At 28.1% G+C, this 22,799-nt stretch overlaps 2 protein-coding genes across 4 annotated transcripts in view; both read right to left on the bottom strand.

Moving 5' to 3' along the window:
• Positions 1 to 9,356: 9,356 nt before the first annotated feature.
• The window catches only part of LOC113788540 (3',5'-cyclic-AMP phosphodiesterase 4C-like), a 29,013-nt gene continuing 15,570 nt past the window's right edge, over positions 9,357 to 22,799 (bottom strand). For 2 of the 3 annotated variants that reach the window (XM_075821962.1, XM_027337996.2), the window contains exons 3-8: positions 12,253 to 12,360; positions 11,869 to 12,179; positions 11,372 to 11,796; positions 11,131 to 11,295; positions 10,477 to 11,059; positions 9,357 to 10,411 (exon numbers count right to left, since the gene is read on the bottom strand). In XM_075821962.1, the coding sequence (XP_075678077.1) occupies positions 10,131 to 10,411; positions 10,477 to 11,059; positions 11,131 to 11,295; positions 11,372 to 11,796; positions 11,869 to 12,179; positions 12,253 to 12,360 (1,873 nt within the window). In that variant the 3' untranslated portion in view covers positions 9,357 to 10,130. Of the gene's footprint in view, positions 10,412 to 10,476; positions 11,060 to 11,130; positions 11,296 to 11,371; positions 11,797 to 11,868; positions 12,180 to 12,252; positions 12,361 to 12,866; positions 14,983 to 22,799 lie in introns of those variants that run through there. The other variant, XM_027337997.2, reaches the window with a different exon arrangement.
• LOC142645536 (uncharacterized) lies at positions 15,986 to 22,780 on the bottom strand. Its single transcript, XM_075821966.1, has 2 exons — positions 21,702 to 22,780; positions 15,986 to 17,274 (listed from the first exon to the last, which is right to left on the bottom strand). The coding sequence occupies exons 1-2, from the start codon at positions 22,196 to 22,198 to the stop codon at positions 17,154 to 17,156; spliced, it is 618 nt and encodes a 205-aa protein (XP_075678081.1). The 5' UTR covers positions 22,199 to 22,780; the 3' UTR covers positions 15,986 to 17,153.

The following is a 22,799-nucleotide window of genomic DNA, read 5'->3' as shown; positions in this document are numbered from 1 at the left end:
CAGTCAGTCAGTCAGTCAGTCAGTTAGTCAGTCAGTCGGTCAGTCAATCATTCTGTGCACGTAATCTTTATATATGCTTAGATAAAACTCACTCTATGTGTATGTGCGGAGCGAAAAAAACAATAAAGAATATCATTGAAAGGAAAAAAAGAGATTAAAATGGATACCAAACAAACGAAAAAAAAGATGGACAGCATATGAATTGTTTCGAGTAAAAAAAACACTAAGAATAAAAAAAAAGCTTTCTTTTTTTGTTACATAATAATAATGATGCAATGATGAAATGATTCAAAGCTTATCGAATGAACCGACTATATGATGATAATGTTATCAACATTTTCAGTATTAATCAAATTTCCGCAACATCAGAAACAACAACAACGAAAAAATCTTGGAAATGAATATTTAAAAAAAAAAACAGAAAACAAAACATTCTGGTTAATTGATTGATGGATTTTTCCCTTTATTATTATTGTTTTGGCTGTACAGAGTTGCAAATTCATTCATTCATCGATTGTTGCTTCTGAATGAATCTTTTCAATTTACAAATCTGATTTTTTTTTTCGGTTTTTTGTTCATAGTTTCAAATGATGATGATGTGATAATTTGTTTGGTGATGGTGGTGGTGGTAACTCTGACACATTGATGATGACAACAACATTATGAAATGGACTAAAAAATATGACAAAATTTTTCAAATCATTGTTGCGGAAATCCTTTGTTGATTGGTTTTTTTCTGGTTTTTTGCATTGCATTCATTCATTCATAAACAGAATATTACGGTGATGATGATGTTTAGCAAAAACATTCTGACAGCTTCAGTTTCAGCGTCAAAAAAATCATATTTTCATTTTCGTTTCGTTTCACTGACAAATGAATGAAAAGCTAAGCTTTATTTTTTTTTTGAATCCCCGAATCAAAAAAATTTTTGATTCGGGGATTCAAACAACAAATTGAAGTTTTATTCGTTTGTTTTGAATTTATTATTTAGTTTTTTGAAAAATGAAAAGTTCAACCGAGAAAACAAAAAATTATAATGAACTTCTTAGGAACGGTTGAATGCAAATTTAAAATCTAGTGAAAATTAGTGCGGAAAGAAAATGGAAAGAAACACAGAATAAATAACTAAATAACTAACTAATAATCTTCAAAAAAAAAGATAAATTTCATCAATTTGTCTATGTGTGTGCGTGTGCATGAACTATTGAATCGAATCGCTAATTTGATTCAACATTCTCATTAATAAGAATGTGAAACACTGGGAAGAAAAAAATCATCATTATTATAAAAGTCATGTTTAAAGAAAGTAATGAACGAATATAGAAAAAAAGATACTATGTATCATATATGAAAAGTAAGTAAAAAAAAGACTAAGACGCTTTTCAAAAAAAATTCTGAACAGATAGACAGGCTAGACGTGTTTGTTTGTTTTTTGTTGATATTTTTTTTGATGTTTGAAAATCATTAACCGTTAATATTGACCATGACCAAAAGCAAAATAACAACAAACATCAATCGATAATGATCATCAATTGAATAACTTTGATGAAAATTAAAATGAAGATGGATAGATTGATTTGACTGATGCAAGGAAAAGATGGGTAAACTGAGAATTTGATTAATTCAAAATTTCTGGAAACTTTCTCGCTATCTCGTTTTTGGTATTTTGAAACAAAGTGATCATTCATTCAATGTTTATTCAAAGTTTCAAATGAATAAATAATTATATGGAATGTATACACGATAAAAATGATCAATTTAAAAAAAAAGAAAAAAAAAGGTGACAAGCAAACCCAAAACACTAAACTAAACCACCATCACCATTATCATTCAAATGATGGTCATATAAGGCTAGTAATTGGCTAATGGTTTTGAAGTTCAGTTAGCGTGAAAATTTGACTTGAATCAACTTCAATAAGATAACAAGGGTTAGTTTTTTTTCGAGCAAAATTCGAATGATAATGTTTAAAATGATGGATTATTTACCAACAGGAAAAAAATTCTGTTTGACATTATCGTTATAACAAACAAACACTATTTCTACTCAATCAACTTTTTTTTGTCATCCTTTTTTTTCTGTCTTTGATTTGCCAGTAAATTTTCTTTCTATTATTGAATAAAAAAAACCAAGTAGCCTAATTAGTGTAGTGTTAACACAATTTTGTTTTAGTTATAAAGTCAGTGAAAACCACCAGAATCAAAAATTTCTCGAAATCAAATTAAAAGTCAAATTTCAAATCGATTCCAGCCCATACACACACACACACCCAGACAAATTTAATATTCGAAAGCTTTTGTCTGCTGGAAAAAACATTAAAAAACTGAAAAAAAAAATGCCGTATTGTTGAACTGCAGGGAAACAATCGACAACAACCGGAAAAAACCGAAATTGAATTAATCAAAATTGGTTACACACAAGGTTCAATCAAATCAAAACCAAAGTGAAAAAAACAATAGAATCCTGTGTGTGTATGTGTGTGTGTGTGTGTGTATGTTTGATTGAAAGACATTAAGCATAAATCATTTTACAAAGATTTGATCTGTATTGAATTGAATGAAATTAAATTATTAAAAAAACTGAAATATTTTTTTAAACCCGAAAATCTCTAGGGTCAAATCCTGTCAATGATTGAAGTTTCAACCAGAAAAACAAAAATAAATTCATTTCAAGTTTGAATTCGAAACACACGCACACACACAAAACAGATCAATCTAATCATCAACAGTACTGACAAACCGCTATGAATAATCAAAGGAAATCAAAAATCGAAAAATTAGAATAATAAAACAAATCGAATCTTTTTTTGGTGAGAGTGGTATATTGTATAACCAAAAACAAAGACAAAACGAAAATAACATGATTGTCAAGAAAGAGAAACTGAACAACTGATCAAATTGTTGAAGTGTGTAGTTTAGTGTGTGAAAATAAAATTCAAAACAACAATGAGAATCAGTTTCTGAATCAAACATTTTTTTTTGGCTAAATTCTCTGGTGGATTTCGATATACATTCATTCTACACGTTGGCTTTTATTATCTTGCCTTTTTTTTACATTCACTGTTTCTTGGTTTGTTGTTGTTGTTGTTGGTTAATATGGTTATCCAAGACATAGAGTGTGTGAGAAAAAGAAAAATACAATGATAAAATGTCCACAAGAAAACAAACAAACAAAACAGCTAAACAGCTAAACACAATGACATCGACAATTAATATCAATTATAATTAGTTTTTTATAATCATGAATTTTGTTTTGGAACAAAATAACACTTCTGAATAAAAATGAGACGAAGAAGAACTGGGTTATTAACCAAAACAAGAAATAAAGAATCTAACAAACTCCCACACACACACATTATATAATGGGTAATGAGCGGTATTCACCGAGTGTTTGTTTGTTTGTATGTGTTTATTTCATTCGACCGGAAAAGGAGAAACAAAAAATAAAATGTTTTCGACCGTTAAATTCGGTAATTCGGTTTGTCTATCTTGTCGGTTATAAGTTTTTATTTTTATTTATTTTTGAAGAATGGTAACAAGAAGAATGACAAACCCGGAAAACAATATGCATATACGGTATTTGTGTGTGGCTTTGAAATATTTGTCCTTCTCTCTTGGTTGATATTTTACTTCAAGATGAATTGAAGAAACAAAAAAACATATTTTGTTTTTTTTTTGTTTCAAGTTCAAAATAATGTATTTTGTTTCGAAAAAACAAATCAAATTTAAAGTTTTACAATGATGATTACTATGTAGTTTCTTTCGAAGAAACTAAAAGATTGAGGAAAAAAAAATACTAAAACTGACTGTATTTCTTGGGATTCTTCACAGTAAGAAGAATTACATAGGAAAAAAATATTCAAAATAACAAAAACAACAGGCAAAAATTTTTCATTTTATTTCATAATTTCAATGGCTTCATTTTGAAAAATATTTCGAAACAAACAAACAGCAAAATATGAAATTCTGTATGAATTATCCACACACACACACACACACATTTCCCTATAGGCAAAATGAAAAAAAAGAAATGATGAAGAATTTCTCTCAGTTTTCTCCCATTTTTTTCCATATTTATGAATTTTCCAAAATAAAAAACAATCAAATCGATGATGATGATGGTCCTCATCATCATTATCATAATCTTTCGAATTTAGTGGAAAATAAATCAATTTTTTTTTGTTTTTGTTTCAAAGTTTTTAAAACATATTAATCATATTTTTTTTCGGTTGAAAATGGCGAACTTTCACTCACATACCATTTGAATAAATGTAAATTGGAATTCAATCGATCAATCGATCATGGATGGATAGATTGAAAAAAATGAAAATAAAAATTTCCAAAATCATCATTATCATTGTCATAAAATGATGATTGTCGTCACACAACCCGTACGACAATATTATTCACAAAAACATTTGGTAAATAACAACAATGAATTGATAATAAATGAATGAAAATAGAAAAAGAAAAAGAAAAATTCAATGGCCATTTTGAATGCTTTATGAATCTTTTTTTTTCTTCTTTTATCTCTCGCTATATGTGTGTGTGTAAAAGAATTGCTCATTATGAAACATCCATCCAGTAGAAAATTTGCATTGTTGGCAATCTATACACATTACACACAACTACTATTATTATTTATCATAAATGTGTGGTAATAATAATAATAATAATGAAGAAAACAAGCAACAAAAAAACATCATCATCATTGGAACAACAACAACAACCAACCAACAAAATAATGATGATTGTCTATTGTTGTTGTTGTTGTTTGAATTATAAGATGTTTGCATTTTTTTCTCAATTCGATTCGATTCGATTGCTCGAATCATATCCATATTCAATTCATAAGGAAATCGAAATTGGATTGCTTTTACTACCAAAAACACAATGATGCTATATGGTAATTTATTTTTTTGCAAAAACTTAAAAAAAACTGAAAAAAATAATATATTTATTGTTGACAATCGTTGAAGAGAAAAAAACTTGATGAAAATGAATGAAAATATAACTCGATTTTGTTCAGCCAAGATCAATTTTTTTTTGCATTTTTGTTTCCCTCCGTTATATGATCGATTGATTGATTGAATATCGTTTGTTTGTTTTGCGTTTGTTTCTGTTGCTGTGTTTTTTTTTGGAAAAATTCATGTTTTTTTCTCTCCAAAAATTTAAATTTATTGTCATTAGAAATTTTTTTTATTGTCAAATTGATTAAAGATTATCATTTTTCCTTTTCTTATTCTTTTTTTTCGGGGCTTTTTTGCTTCAGGAAAAAATGTTTCCATCAAACAAATAAAAATGTTTCCAGTAAAAATAAAAATGGCAATAAATATACAAGATTTTCGCAAACACAAACACAGAAAGAGAGAGAGAGAGAGAGAGAGAGAGAGAGAGAGAGAGAGAGAGAGAGAGAGAGAGAGAGAGAGAGAGAGAGAATTGTTGTTGTTATTCTGATTGTAATAATGATTCACTCGCAAGTGTGTAATGTAGGTCGTATATTATAAACACACAATAGTTATGATGATGATGATGATTTGGTTGAATGAAAATGAATGTGAAAAAGAATTGTTGTGAAAAAAATGAGAAGAGAAAAGAATAAAGAAAAGAAAACGAATCAAATTCAAACATAAAAAAAAATTCTTCAATTTTATATGTGATTCATTCAATTCACAATTCATCCATACACACACACACACACACAAAACATTGATCCAGCATCAGGATAACAGCCTCGAAAAGAAAATTTTTTTTTCTAACCAACATTGATAACAAACAAACGGAAACAATAATTGAACATTTTAGTGTTAAAATAGCGGAACCACAACCAATTCTCATAAAAGAGAAAAAAAATGAACTTTTGTAGAATCACCACCACCACCACCACCAACATCATTTAGAGATGATTTCTATTCATATTTTCTTTTCATTCATTTTTGCTTATTATTATTATTCTTTTTTTTCTATTTCATTCAATGAATTTTTCATTTCTTTGCTTGTTAATTTTCTTCCTGTAATCATCTTCAAATCATCATCATCATCATCATCATCATTTTGAAATGTATTTTTTCTTTTCTCCATTACTTTCTATAGTCTATGATATTAATGAAGTAATTTACGAAAAAAAAAATTCATTTTCAACCGAAAGTTATCAACAGCAAAAAAAAAACTTGATTATGATTATGATGTGATTGTCGTTTGTTTTGTTTTGTTTCATTTCAATCTAGAATGATTACGATTAATCAATCAGCGATGGTTAATCTTGACAAAAAATTATGTCGTTGTTTTTTGTTTTCCAGTTTGCTTTGTTTGTTTGGTGAGGCAAAGTTAGCATTCAGTTTATTGAGTAACGGAGGAGAATTAAATCCAAAAAAAAAACATCAATATCAGAGTTTCGAGAGAGGATATCCGTGCAAAAAAAAAAATCTCTGGTCATTTTGAAGTCAAAAAATAAAAAATAAAATAAAGAAAATCGATAGGTCAAATAAACGAAAATTGGCAATAAAGTTTGATTATTTGAGACTTGAGACTTGACCAATCGAACCGAACAAAAAAACAATGATAATGATAATGTCATTTGATTATTGTTTATGTTGTTTTTTCAAACATTCGAAAAGAAAGAAAGAAAGAGAGAATGTTTGTCGATAATGACATTTAAAGATTCTATCACTCAAAAAAAAAAAACTATTTTTATGATTATTATTATGATGTTGATGACAAAGTGAGTGTTAAAGCTTCTAGTTTGCTAAATTCGCTAATCGAACTTAATAATATCAAAGTTTTTTTTCACTTGCAAGTTAACGAAACGAAAAAAAATTGGCTTTTAGAAACAACAACAAAACAACGAAAAAAAAATCATGGAATTTGAAAATTGAAGAATTGAACATTCGTAGAAAATTGAGTTTTTCCAATTTGTTTTTTCGTTTTTGTTTTTCTTAGTTTTTCTTGCAAGCAGTCATTCAATGAGAAATAAACTCGCAAGCAAGCAAGCAACTGTTTTATTTTATTTTTTGCCTTACACCTTATTAACTAATAGTAACTAAACTTGATAATGACTTTTAGTAATTAACCCGAATACAGTTCTAGGCAAAAAAAAAATAAAATCATAAAAAAACCAGAATCCAGAATCCAGAATTTTGGAAAGGGTGAAAGAAGAAAGAAGAAAACAACTAGAAAATTTTCATAATCATCTTAATAATTATGCAAAATATAAATGAAAAGAAAGAAAAAAAAGTTTCAACCCTTTACCATACCGTGAAATGAAATGATTTTGTTGTTGACTGGCTGGCTGGAAAAAGGGGTGAGAAAAAAGATACTTTTTTCTTGTTATTCTTCCAATTCACCATCATCATCATAGTGAAAAAACATTATCATTATCCAGATCATAAGAGATGTGATCATCATCATCACATCATTAGAAAATATATTTCTTTTTCTCTCCTCTCTCTCTCTCTCTCTCTCTCTTGCTTTTTCTTGAATATTACTTGAATCCATGGATGAAAATTAGAAAGAAAACAACAACAACAACAAAAAAAGTTGAAAAGAAATATTTTTTTTCTTTAGCGAAATGATCACCAAAAATCAAGTCAAAGAGTTAAATAACATTGTGGATGATGATGATGATTATTTCATACATTTAGAGAGAGTAAGAGAGAGAGAGAGAGAGAGAGAGTAAGAGAGAGAAAATTGTAAAAATCATTAATATAATTAAATTAGTTCTTAATTTAAGTTGCACATTGAATGAAATCAAGCATCATTGAAAATGATTAAAAGAAAAATGAATGGATGGAAAGTGAACAAAAAAAATGATAAACTTTATGATAATGATCAAGATTTGCTTGGTTATCCATTTCATTTTCATTTTTTTTTTGCCACGTCCTTCACTATCGATTGTATCGATATTCAAACATGTAATCATTTTATTTCATTTGTTTAAAAGATTCATTGTTTTAATTATAAATTGTCATATACTATCCTTGATACTAACAGTTTCGGTCTATTTAATTGTGAATAAATTGCATCATTTACTTATTATTTCCCATTAAGAAAAATACTTTGATCTACAAATTGAACCAAGAAGAAGGTTTTCATTATCTCTATTCCATTCGTTTTCCAAGAGAAAGGGAGAAAAAATCGATTTTCTTTATAAAGATCATGACCAATGTGAATGAATGAATGGCGAAACAAAAAATAGCTGATTCGAATTTTGAATTACGATCAAACCGAACCGAACTGAACCGAAATAAATGAATCAACAAATCGAATGAATTTATTCTCATTTGAACTGTTTGCTGTTGATGGTGATCATGATGATTATAATGATAATTTTTCATTCATTCAAAAACGATTGGGAAGAAAGAAAAAAAATTATTGACAACGGCAATTAATAAATTAGTGGACAAACTATATCGGAAAAGAACGGTAAAGAATCAATGAGAGAAAAAGGAAGAAATTCTGGTTTGTCGTTTTTTTTGTTAAATTGATTGACAAATGAACTTTACTACAGATGCCACCACAAATCAACTAAGAACAACCGAAAACAATGGAGATGAAAAAACGAAATGTGTTTGTATGTGGAGAATAGTTTTGTTGGACCATAACAACATCAAACAAATGAAAAAAAACCAAACAAAATAGGAGTGAGAGAAAAAAAACAATTCAAAGTCCATCTCGTTTCGTGTTTTTGGCCAACGAACAAATAGTACACATTTCACAAGTGTCAAATGGATGATATTCTCTCTCTCTGTGTGTGTGTGTGTGTGTGTGTGTGTGTGTGTAAAAAGACTGTAATTCTAATGGAATTGTAATGAAAAGAAACAAACTAAATTTGTAAAAAAAATATTGTAACAAACTAAATTGAAATATAATTTTTTGGTTCGATTTATTATTTCATTTGGTCAATGAGAGTTTTTTTTTACTTTAGACTTTTTAATTTTCTTTTTTTTTGAAACTCTCTCACTCTTCCTGAAATGATTTAGACACATTTTACTTCTACCGAACACCACTATAGTGATATTCAATTAGTGGACAATAACAGCAAAATGGTCGCCTTCACCATAGATAAAATGGACAAACGAATTAGACCGAGAAAATGTATAAAGGGAGAGAGAGAGAGAAAGCGAAAAATGCTTCATCATTAACTGATGTAAATCGAGAAAAAAAATTATGGCAAGAATATTCATCGTGAAAAAAAACCAAACGCCATCAATCAATCAATCAATCAAAATTTTCAATCGATCCATAAATCTCCGTTACTGCTACTGCCATCTAGTGTGGCAAAAATCAAATGATTAACAAAAAGATCAAAAATTAAAAATGTAAGCTTCACTGCATTTATTCATTATTACATTTTGATCATCTCAATTACAAAAATCGTTTATTTTTAACCAAAGTTATCATTTTTTTTTTATAAATTAAAATTAGTATTTTTCTTTTACAAAATTATTTCATTACAAATTCTTTTATTATTTTATCCCCCTTTTTCATTTTATTTTTTTTTTGTGATGAATTTTACATCGAAAAAAACAAAACAAATTCAATACAAGAAATAAAAACCAAAAAAGAAAAAATTCATTCAAAGAGAGAGAGAAAGAGAAAGGGAAAGTAATGAACAAATATAGAGACAATAAGAGAGAGAGAAAAGAGAGAAAAAATTTATATCACTTAGAAAATAACAAAATAATCAAATCAAATAAAAACAACAACAACAACAACAACCAAATTTAACAATTTGTTTGTTTTTTTTTCATTTCATCTTTTTTTTATAATAATCAATCAATCAATAATTTGAGAATAATAATAATTAAAATTTATAAAATTAATTACAAAGAAAGAAATTTAAAAGTTTTGTAAGTTTTTGATGATGATTTTATGCAGTACAAAAAAAAGAAAAATCTGCAGGTTTTTTTCAGTTTGTTTTTCGTTGATTGAATGTGTCACATAAGACGATCGTTTTTGTCGAAACAGATAGAGCAGGCAATAAGTCAGATCCATCGCTTCTTTTTCAGTTTTTGTTTTTCCTGAATGTAAAGCGGAAAGATGATCATTTATCAAAGTGATCGACTTCAAACAATCCTTTTTTTTCTGACTGTCCAAATACTACTTTTCAATGATGTTTGTTTTGCCAAAAAAAATTAATTCATATCATTATTATCATTATCATCATCATTATTATTATCACCAATAACATCTTCATCTTCAGGTTCTTCAATTGTAACCTGAAATTTTATCTTTTCAGCAACAGCAGCTAATGATGAACGACGACTATGTTCATCATTTTCTCTATTATTATTATCTTCATTTGGACTTGCCGGTATCATACTTTGATACCAATCACGATTTTCTTCTAATGTATCTAATATTTCTTGAGCATCTGGATGTACAAGATCGGCCCATGTTTCCCATAATGGATGAACTATAAATAGTGAGAAAAAAAATCAATCAAATGAATTCAAGAAAAGTAAAAAAAAAATGTCTTACCAATATAATCAATAAAACCGACTTGTGATTTTTCAATTGTAGCATTAGTACGATCACACATTGGAGAAATTTCTAAACCCATAGCAAGTTCTTTATCACCTTGTTGAAAAAATTCTTCCATTAATAATGAACACCATTTTTGGTATAATTCAAGTTTTTTGGTTGGATTTGATAAATCGGCACAATGTAACATATTTTGTAAAACTTGAATTCTTTCAGTATAATTATCAAGAAATAATACACCACTGCCGGCAACTTTTTTCGTTTCGACCATTGTTTTAAGATCAGCTAATAAACTCATATGTTTACTCATATCAGTTGCCAATACCATATCAATAGTCATACGTCGTAATGTTTGTCGTTGTTTTTTACTTAAATTAATAAATATGTCACAATCAGGATCTTGTAAAACTTTAAATGCAACAGCTAATGAATGTGCTTCCAAAACAGATTCATCATTATACATTAATGCTAATTCTGAACTTGAATTTATTAGAAATTGATTCGTAACACCAGGATGATCAACATCATGTATTGCGGCAGCAAATAAAGCTGTTAGAATTTCAAGGTCAGTAAATACCGACTAAATTTTCAAAACAAACAAACAAAAAAATCAAAGATTATAATATATCAAAAATGTCAAATATTACATACATCAAGAGCTGGTGATAATAATAACACATGTACAGATTGAGCAACATCAGCTGCATGAATGCTATTATGATATGGTACATCAATATGATAATGATCTTCCAATGTTAACATTAATCGTATAAATGTTTGTGAAGGTATTTGGAACGTTTTCATTAAATCACGTGACTAATTAATTAATTTATTAAAATGAATAAACAACGAAATTTAAATTTGAATTTGAAACAAAACTTTGGAAACATACTTTGAAAATAGTATACATGACCGAAGTCAATGGATGACGATTAGAATATTCGGATACTTTAAATAAATCTATACCCCATCTATCCATATCGGAAAATATTTTGGCCAATTCTTCTTCATTTGATGCTTCAATACCAAACCTTGGCATTTTTGTTAAACTATTTGCATGTGATAATGTTGTTTGACGAACACCAGATATATGAGACATGGCACGTGCTGGAGAATTTTTACCCGATAATGGTTGTATGTTGGCAGATGGTATAGTTGATGTAGTAGTTATTTTTGTTGTTAAATCAGTTGTTGTTATATCAGCAGGTGATGCAACTGCTGTTGTATTACTGGAAGATCCGGATGAAATGGCCATCGATCCTTGTTTGGAAGTTTCTTCCAATTGTAAAATAGGAAGATCCAATTCTTCTTGTTTATCTATAGCAATGAGAATCATCAATTAAAATCGATTGATCAAATCAAACAAGAAAAAAGAAAAGAGCAACTAACCCAAAAATGTACGAAAAATATATTCCGATATTTGACTACCAGATTTTGTTTCGGAAAAATGACTTAATTCTTTATTTAACATTCGTCTAAATTTACTTGTAGCCATATCACCAACAGATCTATGTGATTGAATTGTTTCTAATTGATCCATACACCAATCAAGCTCTTCAAGTGTTTCAACAGCTAATCTAGACATTGTATCTTCAGATAATGGTTTTTGTGTTGCTGTTTGATTTTGATTTACTTGTTGTTGTTGTTGTTGTTGTTGAATTAATTGTGTATAACTAGGTCGTCGTCCACCTTCACGTGGACTATTTAAATTTAAAAAAAAAGAAAATGAAAAAATATGAATGATACATCCACGCACACACATTGTACACTTACCGATTGGTTGGATATCGAGCATTTGTAATAAGAATATAATTATTACGAACATTACGTAAGCTCGCAAGTATTTGTGCAAAAGGAGTAACAATAAGATCTTCAGCATGGCTAAAATGAACAGAATAATAATTAAAAAAAAATCGTCAGATAATCAATAATTTAGTTATAGTTTTTCTGTATCGAAAGATTATTATTATTATAAAAAATATTTTTATAAAAATGAAATAAAAAACAGTAGCGAGAACCCCACAAAAAAAAAGATAGAGAGAAGAGAAAACTCAATTTAAGCCGATTAGCAAAAAAAAACAATGAACGAAATTTCATCTTTTTTTTCAAAATATCGTAATAATAATTTTGTGTTTGTGTCTGTATGTCGATAAGTGCATCTTTGTTTGTTTTTTGAAAAAAAAATTTTGGATGGATTGATTCAGTGAAAGAAAAACAATGATGTTGGAAACATTGGAAAACAGAAAAAATGTCAAAAGTCTTTGTTTGCGACAATGTTTTTGCCATCAGGGATAAATTTATTTTTTTTAAAATGCCATTATATTTAGCGATTATGTTTACCTAACTAATAATAACCAATAATAATAATGATAATAAAGAATTCCTACCTTGGTGCAGCTTGTAAACGGTCCCAGAAAAAGCTACGATTTTTCATTCGTAATGCTGATGTACTAAATGTTCGTGGAATGTTAACACTATTACCACCACCGCCGCTACTATTTCCACCACCACCACCACCACTATCGATACCAACAATACCACATCCAGTTGAACTAACACCGGGTGAATAAACACTTGAATCATAATCATCATAATCTTCTGAACGACGATAACGTCGATGATGATTAGGATGATTAGTATCATATGATGATCCATCAATTATTATTTGATTATCATTACCATATTGTGTACTAAGACGACGTTTATCCAATATTAATGATGAATTGTTTGTTTTATTTGAAATACCATCATCATTATCATCATTATCTGAATGATGAAAATGTTTATTATGATTATTATTAAATTCATCATCAAATTCTTCTTCTTTAATACAACCAGCTGATTGTATTGATGTTAACGAAATTTTTGGATAAGTATGTTGATGTGATAATTGATGTGGATGTGGTAATGATTGTATTAATGTTGTCGTGGTTGATGTTGTCGTTGGTATTGAACGATAATTATGATCATGATGATGTTGATTTGGATTATGGCTATGTTCAGTATGTGAAAGACATGTTCTATTTACATTATCAATATTTTTACATTTTGAATCAGATTTTGATTTTGTTGTTGTTGTTGTTGTACAAATTTTATTATTATGTAAACGATTTGTTGTTGTTGTTGGCTTATTTAACAATGTTGTTGTTGTTGTTGTTTGAGCTGTTTTTGTTGTTGTTGTTGTTGTAGACATTGGCGTTGATGCGGTGGTGGGCAATGTTGTTCCACCAGCAGCCGCTGTCATACAATGACCGCCTGCAGCATTTTCATTTGGCTCGGGCCTTTTTGGAGCAGTCATGTTGCTGCTATTGCGGCTACTGCTGCTGCTGCTGCTTTCCTCTTCTTGCTTTTGCGAGAAGAGGCCGAGAAAACAGTCACAGAATTTCGAACACAGCTTTACTGGCTATTTGATTGATATTTTATAAATTTGAATAAATTTTGAATCCTTTTTTTTTCGTTTAAATAAATGAATAATTTTCTGCTGTTTCCGGATTTCTATGATGAATCAATGAATGAATTTCCAAAAGAAAGCGAGAAAGAGAGAGAAATGATTGTAATCAATCAATGATTAATCTAATGGTTAAAATGGTTGTTGTTGATTGAATTTTTTCTTAAAAAAATTTATTTGTTTTGTTTGGCTTTTTGATATTCATTCATTCTACATTTACAATTTGTTTTAGAGAGAAAAAAAACTGAAAGAAAAAACAAACAAACAGAAAAAAAAGTATAATTTATGTGAGAATCCTGGATGGATTCTTTAAATTCTGTGTGTGTGTGTGTGTTTGTAAATATCAAAGAATTAAGATAGTTGCAAAAAAATGAACAAATCACAATTGTGACAAGGATTTATCAGAATGAATGAAATACACAAACAAACGACGACAAAAGTGAAAAACCAACAAACAAATATTACATGATGATTATTATGACTAAGGACGGAACAAAAAAAAAACAAAACAAATCAATAAATATTTTGTTGTTGTTGTTGTTGTTGAATATATCTAGAGAATATTCTTTCGTTTCGTTGAACAGGAAATGTTTTTTGGATATTATTTTGTATGTATGTTTTGGCCGAACCAAAAAAAACACCGATATAAGGAAGGAAGTAAGAAAATCATTCAATAAACACACACACACGAAGAGATAGATACAGCGATTCGTGAACAGAGAGAATTACCGGCTAAATATTTAGCACACAACAATAATAATAATGTATATCCCAGAAGAAAAAAATCTAGGATGATGATTTATTTCAAGCAAAAAAAGTAATTTGTTTCGTTTTGCCAGAAGAAGAATATTCTGGAGATTTTTTTTATTATATAAAGGTATTTGTGTCAGTCATTTGGTCGGTCGGCGTGTGTTCATATATATGTGTCTCGGGTGAATTTGGTTGTTTTTACAATTTCAAAATGAAAATGATTTAAGAAATTTTCATTTCTTTCATTCGACTCCACTGGTTTTAATGTTTATTTTTTTCGTTTTCTTCTTTTTCTTCAAAGATTCTCATTCAATTTATTAATAGTGATGATGTAGAATTCCCTTTAAGATGAATTTTTGCTTTTAGTTTTTTTGCGTTGAAATTATTATAATTTTCATTTTCATTCGATACTTGGTGAGATCATCATCTTGAAGTATTGGATATAGTGATGAAAAAACATTATCATCATCATTGTCTTCTGGGCATTTTTTCGCTAGTTGTTAATGATAATGGTATTCATAATTTCTTTGATTTTTTTTTGGCTAAGATTTTACATTTTTTTTCTCTCTCTTTGATTTACATCTGAGATACGTTTATATAGTCAATTAAATCATTTTTTTTTTGCAACTTGGTTTTTTCGTTTTCTTCAATTCGTTGAAATAAATATTCATTTCAAAAAAAGTATTCAGCCAATATATAAAAAAAGGGAGATATTTCAATAATGATGATGATGATTTAAACGATGAATTTTGAATTATGAAAGTCGTAACTTTTCATCAACTGAAAATGAGAAAAAAATGTCGAACAAATTAGCGAAAGAGAGAGAGACGAAGAAGAAATGAAGAACGAAAACATTATATTTTCGGGCGTATTCATTCCACTGTGTGTGTGTGTCTCGTTGACGATAAATAGATGGATGAATGGATGGATGAAAATGTCAATGTTAACCGCACACACACACGATAATGGTAACAGAGAGAGAGAGAGAAACACTATTCACAATTCTTTAAATTCTTGACTTGTTGTTGTCGACGTTGTTTTTTTTTGCAGTCATCGAAATTATCGAAGCAAAATGAATGAATGAATGAATGAATGGAGAAAAACAGCTAAACAAGACGACCAAAAAAAAAAAGTCTTTTATAATATTGTCATTCATATATTGACATTGTTGTTCAACATATCAATCGTTTTTTTACTCTCTTTTCAATTCCTAACAATTATTTCATTTTCAATTTTTTTTTTCGTTGAAAATGTCTAAATATACCGATGTTTTTTTTCAGTTGTTATTTCATTTGCGGTTAATTCTTCTTCGTATCTTTTTGTTGTTGAAAATTTTTTTTCTTGAATTTCTGTCTATAATGACGACATTGATGACGACAGTTTTTTTTTTGGTTTGTTTTCCTCTTAATTTGATGATAATGATGATGATGATGATGTTAAATCATCAGTCGAGAGAAAAGTGAAAACAAAAAAGTTGGTTAAAATATACCAACTTGAAAACAAACAAACAAACAAACAATGATATCTTTAAAAACAAATCAAAATGTGCAAAAAAAAGTTTGAATTGAATTGAATTGAATGAATGAATGAATGGGTGAAAGAAAGCGAAAAACACTTGAAATAAAAAAATGATCAAAAGTTTTTGTTGTTGTTGTTCAGTTAACGTCTGTTGTTTGTTTGTTTGTCGAAATTCCAGGACGACAAATCAAATAAAATTGTATTAAAAAATGTTAATTAAAAAAAACTAACATATCTCATTATACAATGTGTGTGATTATCACTTTGTTTTGTTTTTCAAAACACAGAATTGATAAACAACAATAATAACAAGAAAAAAAAACACACACAATGAATTCAGGCAAGGAAAAAAAGAAGAATATCTAAAATATCTTTAGACAACACTGAGAGAAAGAGATCAGAATCAATGAAATGCGTAATTTTTTTTTCTTCATATTCTTCTGATAAATGCGCATGTGAAATGGTCCAAATTGTTGTTGTTTGTCGTTTATGTTTTAGGACACAACAACAACAAAAAATTCAACATTGAAACAAACAAAAAAAAACAATAGACACAATTGACACAATGTCCTGGGCATTGATAAACAAACAAACAAACACAGAATCAAGAAAAAAAACAATTGAAATGAATCGAATTGAAAATCGGAAAACGATTATAATGTTAATGTTGATGATTATATGATGATGATGATGATTGGCTATATGTATTTATCAACAAAAAAAAATAGTGATTGATGATTGGATTTATCTGTCTTGTTGTAATGTTAAATATATGTTACGGATTTTTGTCACACACATTCATATGGTTGATTGATTTTTTTCTCTTGGTTGTTTTTTCAATCAATGAATTGATGATATTCTTGCTTGCTTGAAATACACCTTGTTTGTTTCACACTATTATTATTATTATTATAAAACATTTGACATTTTCAAGTGTACACACACTTAAAAAATTAGTTTAAACATTGTGAAAAAAGAGAATGAAACCACCACCACCACCATCATCAGAAGAGGAACCATAGAGTGATTTGTAGCCGTGATTATTATTTGGGTAAACGAAAAAAATTCGGATATTATGGCTGATAACCGGTGAAACAAAACAAAAAATGAGCCAAAAGAGAAAAACAAAGTAGAGGAATTTCTTTCTTTCTTTCTTTATTTTTTCTTCTAAATTCGTCTTATCAATGTTTTCACAGTGTATATGTGTGTCTATATCTAATGTATATCTCTAAATCTGTTATCCTTTCTTCAAACACACACACACACCAAACACACGCAAAGCCAATGTTAATGATGACAAACGACAAATAGAAAAGAGAAAGAGATTTTTTTTATTTAACGACGATAAAATAGATGATGATTGTCTTAATTAACCTTAACCAGGTTCTATTTTTTTTCATTCATTTATTTATTCTTCTAATCAAATGTATGTGTGTGTGCTGATTGGGTTCCAGAACACAATCAGAGAGAGAGAAGGAAAAATTCAGCAGTAAAGTAGCTGAAAAACAACGCAAGCGCCAAATTTTTTCGCAGAGTTAAATTTTTTGGCTATTATTTTCGTTGTTGTTGTTGTTGTTGATGGTGTTGTTATTCTTGTTGCCCTTCGTCAATCTTCGTAAGCAAAAAAGATAAAATATTTTTTTTGTTTTGTTTCGAAAATCATATTATATGTGTTTGATGTTATTATCGGCTTGTATTATTTTTGTGAATTTTCATTTTTTTTCATATCGAAAAATCGGATGATGATTTGAAATTTTCATTTGAAATTATGAATTCAAAAGAAAAAAGGAAAATCTAATAAAGAAAAAAACAAATTGGTAGATTCCGGTCGAGAATTGTTTATGAAAATAGTAGAATTATTCAGTTACTTTTTTAAAGTTTTCGTTTTGTTTTTCACATTATACATAGTCACTGGTTTTCATTGGATGTTAAAAATCACTAAACCGGTAGAATAACTTTTGATGTGACCAATGGAATCACAAAACAAAACATTGAAAAGTTAATCAAAAAATTTTCAATGCTTATCATTTGAATATTTGAATTTGGTAGAAAAAAAATCAGAAATTTCACTTTTTTGATCAAGAATTGAATTCTACCAATCACACAGACAGACAAACAGATCACACAATCATCATTAAAATATTTTGTAAGAATGTCATACTAATCATCATCATCATCATCATCATAAATAATGTTGATATTTGGCAGAAAAAAAACATCAAAAAAAATGATATGATATGAATTCTGGCAACCAAAACAACAACAACAAGGAAAAAAATGATAATAATTTCAGTTAGTCAGCCAGAATTCTTAAGAATTTTATCATTGAATTTCTTATATGTTTTTTTTATGATGATCATTATTTTTTTCTGTTGAAGAAAAAAAAACTTGAGAAAATTAACAACAACAACACATATTGCGTAATGTGTTTTTTTTGCGTTGTTCACATATTTTTGATTCATTAAATTTCCATTTGTGAATTCAAAACACACACACACAAACAGATTTTTCAACCACAGATTGGCTGATTAAAACAAACAAACAAACAAACAACATCTTTTGGAAAAAAAGAAAATTTATGATAATTGATGATGGCCACAAATTGAAGAAAGGAATATATCTTCTGTTTTAACAAACATCAAACAAACAAACAGACAAACGAAATCATAAATTTTAAATAATGACGACGACGATGATATTGTTTAGTTGTCATTGATGAAATTGTCAATGTTTTTTTTCTATTGTAATTTTCATTTCTTTTTTTGATTCACAATTCTTGTTATTTTTCTTTTTCTGGCATTCAGAATAAAGAATTTCCTCCTTTTCAAACTCACATTTTCTTCGAAATAATAAGTAAAAAAAGAAAGAATTTTTTTCAACAACAACAACAAATTGATGTTATTGAATGAATCAATGAATGAAAATGTTGATGTGGATGTATAATGTTTTGGGTAATGTTGTTGAACAACCAATATATATTGACAACAACAACAACAAAGTGAACAAAGTATTATGGTGTGTGTTTGTGTGTTCGAATGAATTTGAACAAAAAAAAATATAAGAATATAAGAAACACACATTTAGATTTGGACTTATTGGAAAGATGATAATGTTGTTGTTGTTCTCTCTTTCTCGCTGTTTTTTTTACATTCTTTTCAGATTCTTTTTTTGTTTGCTTATTCTGTGTCGCGTATATGATGTATTTTTTGTGTGTATTCTAACACACAGACACCCATATAGCAAAAGTGAACAAATTTTTTTTTCGACTTTGTATTTGAGTGTGTGTGTTCAATGTGTTCGGTCTCTCTGTGTGTATGTATGTATGTTGTCAACTTATTTAGAGCTAAAGAACAATTTTTTTTGGTTTGGTTGATTCTTCGTGTCCCTCTATCTTCCATTTTCTTTGAGTTTTTTTTTTTTGGTTCACTCCAAATGAGAGAAAAAAACCAAAAAAGAAACCGAATCATTCATATGGTACAACACAGAATCAGTCATTCATTCATTTATTCAGTCAGTCAGTCAGTCATTAAGAGGAGTGGTGGGATGGGGGTTAAAACAAGAATTTATTTTTTTTTCTGCTTGAAAAAAACCGTAGAATAGAATTCTGGTATGTAGTAGCAATAATATGGCAGTAGTGGTAGCAAATTCTAGTAGTAGTAGTATAAACGGAATGAAAAAACGATTTGAATTTGGTTTCGGGTAACAAAAATTGTTCAAAATTCTTGATTCTTTTCTTTGATTAAGTATATGAGTGTGTGTACACATGCATGTATGTTCTGCACATTCATTTCATTTCTACTTTTTGAATGAATGTTTGTAGAAATCAAGAAAATTTACGAGAAAGAAAGAAAAACATTGAGAAACACAAACAACATATACACAATCCGTGATCTGTATTCGCTATGTGTGTGTGTGTGTCTAAAATAATTTAATTTCAACAAAAAAAAAACAGTAAAAGTAAAGAATATTCTCTATCTCAATGCCATCGACAACGACGGCGACGCATAAAATATGACAACGGATATGAGCGCCACCTATTTACAATACATATTTCTCCTATATATAGTGATGACATCTATCTATTATTATAAACAAATATATAGATATTATTGTGTTAATCAATATAGAAAGAATGTTTGCATTATTAGTAAATATATAGAGAGATATTTGTTTAGTAAATCAATCATAGATTATTATGATAATAATAATAATAATAAAGAAATCATTATCGTTTTTTACAACATGAAATGATTGATTGATTACAAATTTGATTCTTTTCTTTTTTTTTTATTGATTTCAATGGATTGATTTCAACAACAACATTGATTCATTCGAAATTTGACCGCCAAAAAACTTCTTTAAAAAGTAAAAAGAAGTGAAAAACCACTATTCGGACAAAAGACAAAAAGACAAAATTAGAAGAAATGGGATTTTTTCTCTTTATTATTGGAAACAAAATCAATGATAGCCGTCATATAAAAAAATGTCGCTAGCATCAAATTCACAGAATAGATTCTGATAGAAAGATTCTGTGAAACAACGACAACGACAAAATTTCATATATAAAAAAATCAACAAATAAAGATGCTACCCATATAATACTTGAGAAATGATAGAAATTTTTTTTCTATTTCTTGTTGGTGCAAAAATTCCAACCAAAAACAAAAAAAATAAAAAATAAGAGACAAGGACATAGTTGGAGTCAAATGGAAAAGAAGAAGAAAAGAAAATACAAATTGTATTTGCGCCATTGCTTTTCATTTCATTTTCACATGATGATCATTTTTGCTATATAAAGAAAATATTACAGTGTTCATGTTCCAATCGATTCAACGAGTTAAAATTTGTTTTCAAAAATTCAAATTTAAATTATGTGGGAAAAATGAAACGAAATTCAAGATGCGAAATGAGAAACATTTTTTTGCGTTCAAAATACAGATTAAGATTTGGTTTTGCTTGTTTGTTTTGTTTAGTTTGTCCACCTACAATATTAATAATGAATTTTCTTTTTCGTTTTGGGCACACATCATATTCATACTTCCTTATTCATCAGAATGAATTCATTTCATAATCAAATCATCATCGTAAACCAATAAATAAGTTTTGTTTTTGCCAGCAAAATGATCTCGGATCAATATATAACACTGTAGCGTTTGTTTCTTTTTTCATTAATTTCGAAACAGGATTATCCAATAAGTCCAATTTGTTTTGCAATCACAAAACAACAACAACAACAACAAACGCAATGACGTATATGAAGAATTAATTTTGCAACACGCCGAAAAAAAGTTAAGAATAAACAACAAAACAATAATGACAAGCAATTATTATTTTGGATTTTCATTAATGTTTAAATATAGATATTGATAATTTATGGATAAAATGAAATGAAATGAATGAATGACAAAAATAGAAAAAAATTGAAGTATTTTTGCTACTGTTTTGACTTTTCTTCTGTTTCGAGTTGATGCTATTGTCATCGTCATTGTCATTGTTGTCAACTTACCAATGATTTTGATGATGATTATGATGGTTATGGTGGTTATAATTATGAAAACTATTACTACGTTGAAATAAATTAGACATATGTTGTTCATATGGTAAAAATTGATTTGATGATGAAGATGTTGACGATGTTGACGATGATGATGATAAACTTGTTGATGATGAATATGCACCAGAATCATAATGAATTGGTGAATTATTATTCATTGTTGTTGTTGTTGTTGGTGAAGGATATTTTGGTTGATCTAAAATTTTCATCGGTATTGATATTGGTAAACTTTTACGTATTTTATTTGGATAAATTGATTCTGATGGTGGTGATTTTAGTTCATCATCAAATGATTTATCATTATGATGAAATGATGACATTATTTCAGAATGTTGTTGTTGATTATGAAAATTACTAGTAGTAGAATATTTCTCTGATAGAAAATATAAATTTTCATATGTTGCTGGTGCTGAATTTGAATAATAATAACCCACACCAAACATTGCCATGTTTGATTTGATAATGTCTTTTCAGTAGTGAAAAGATTGTCAATTATGTTAATGTCGTTTGAGATTACGGTGATAATTAGTTGAAATATGAACTTTTTTCTTCTTCTACTTCATCTCAAGCAAATTTAATAATAATTTTCTCGTTCATGGACAAATTTTTGGAAAATTATCATCATCATCATTATCATCGCATCATCAATTAAAAACAAAAAACGAAAAAACTAAACAGAAAATTCTTGTGCACGCAAAGTTTTTCGTTATTTTCATTCATTCATTCAATATAACTTTTAGTGCACACTAAAAAAAGTAAATAAAATTAGTATGGAAAATTATTTATCAAACAGTATCTATAATTGCTTCCGTTAGTAAAGTAAAAAAAAAAATGATGGTTATCATTATTTTTTCTTTCTTGAATATAATATACGTATATGTATGCTTTAATAATCATCATCATGATGAAGGCAAATCTTTTGATAATTATAATGATACGATTGATGATGAAGATTTGGATTGAATTTGATGAACAACAACAACATCAAACATCAAACATCAACAAATAAACAAACAAATAACAAAAAAAAACTATCAATATTTGATATGG

Source organism: Dermatophagoides pteronyssinus, unplaced genomic scaffold (assembly GCF_027571235.1).
Source record: "Dermatophagoides pteronyssinus isolate colony J.1.1.1.1 unplaced genomic scaffold, Derpt_VIB-CSIC_2022.12 sq0014, whole genome shotgun sequence".
In the NCBI taxonomy this organism is placed as follows: Eukaryota; Metazoa; Arthropoda; class Arachnida; order Sarcoptiformes; family Pyroglyphidae; genus Dermatophagoides; species Dermatophagoides pteronyssinus.
Note: the sequence above shows the minus strand (reverse complement) of the source record. Positions and strands in the feature narration are given on the sequence as shown.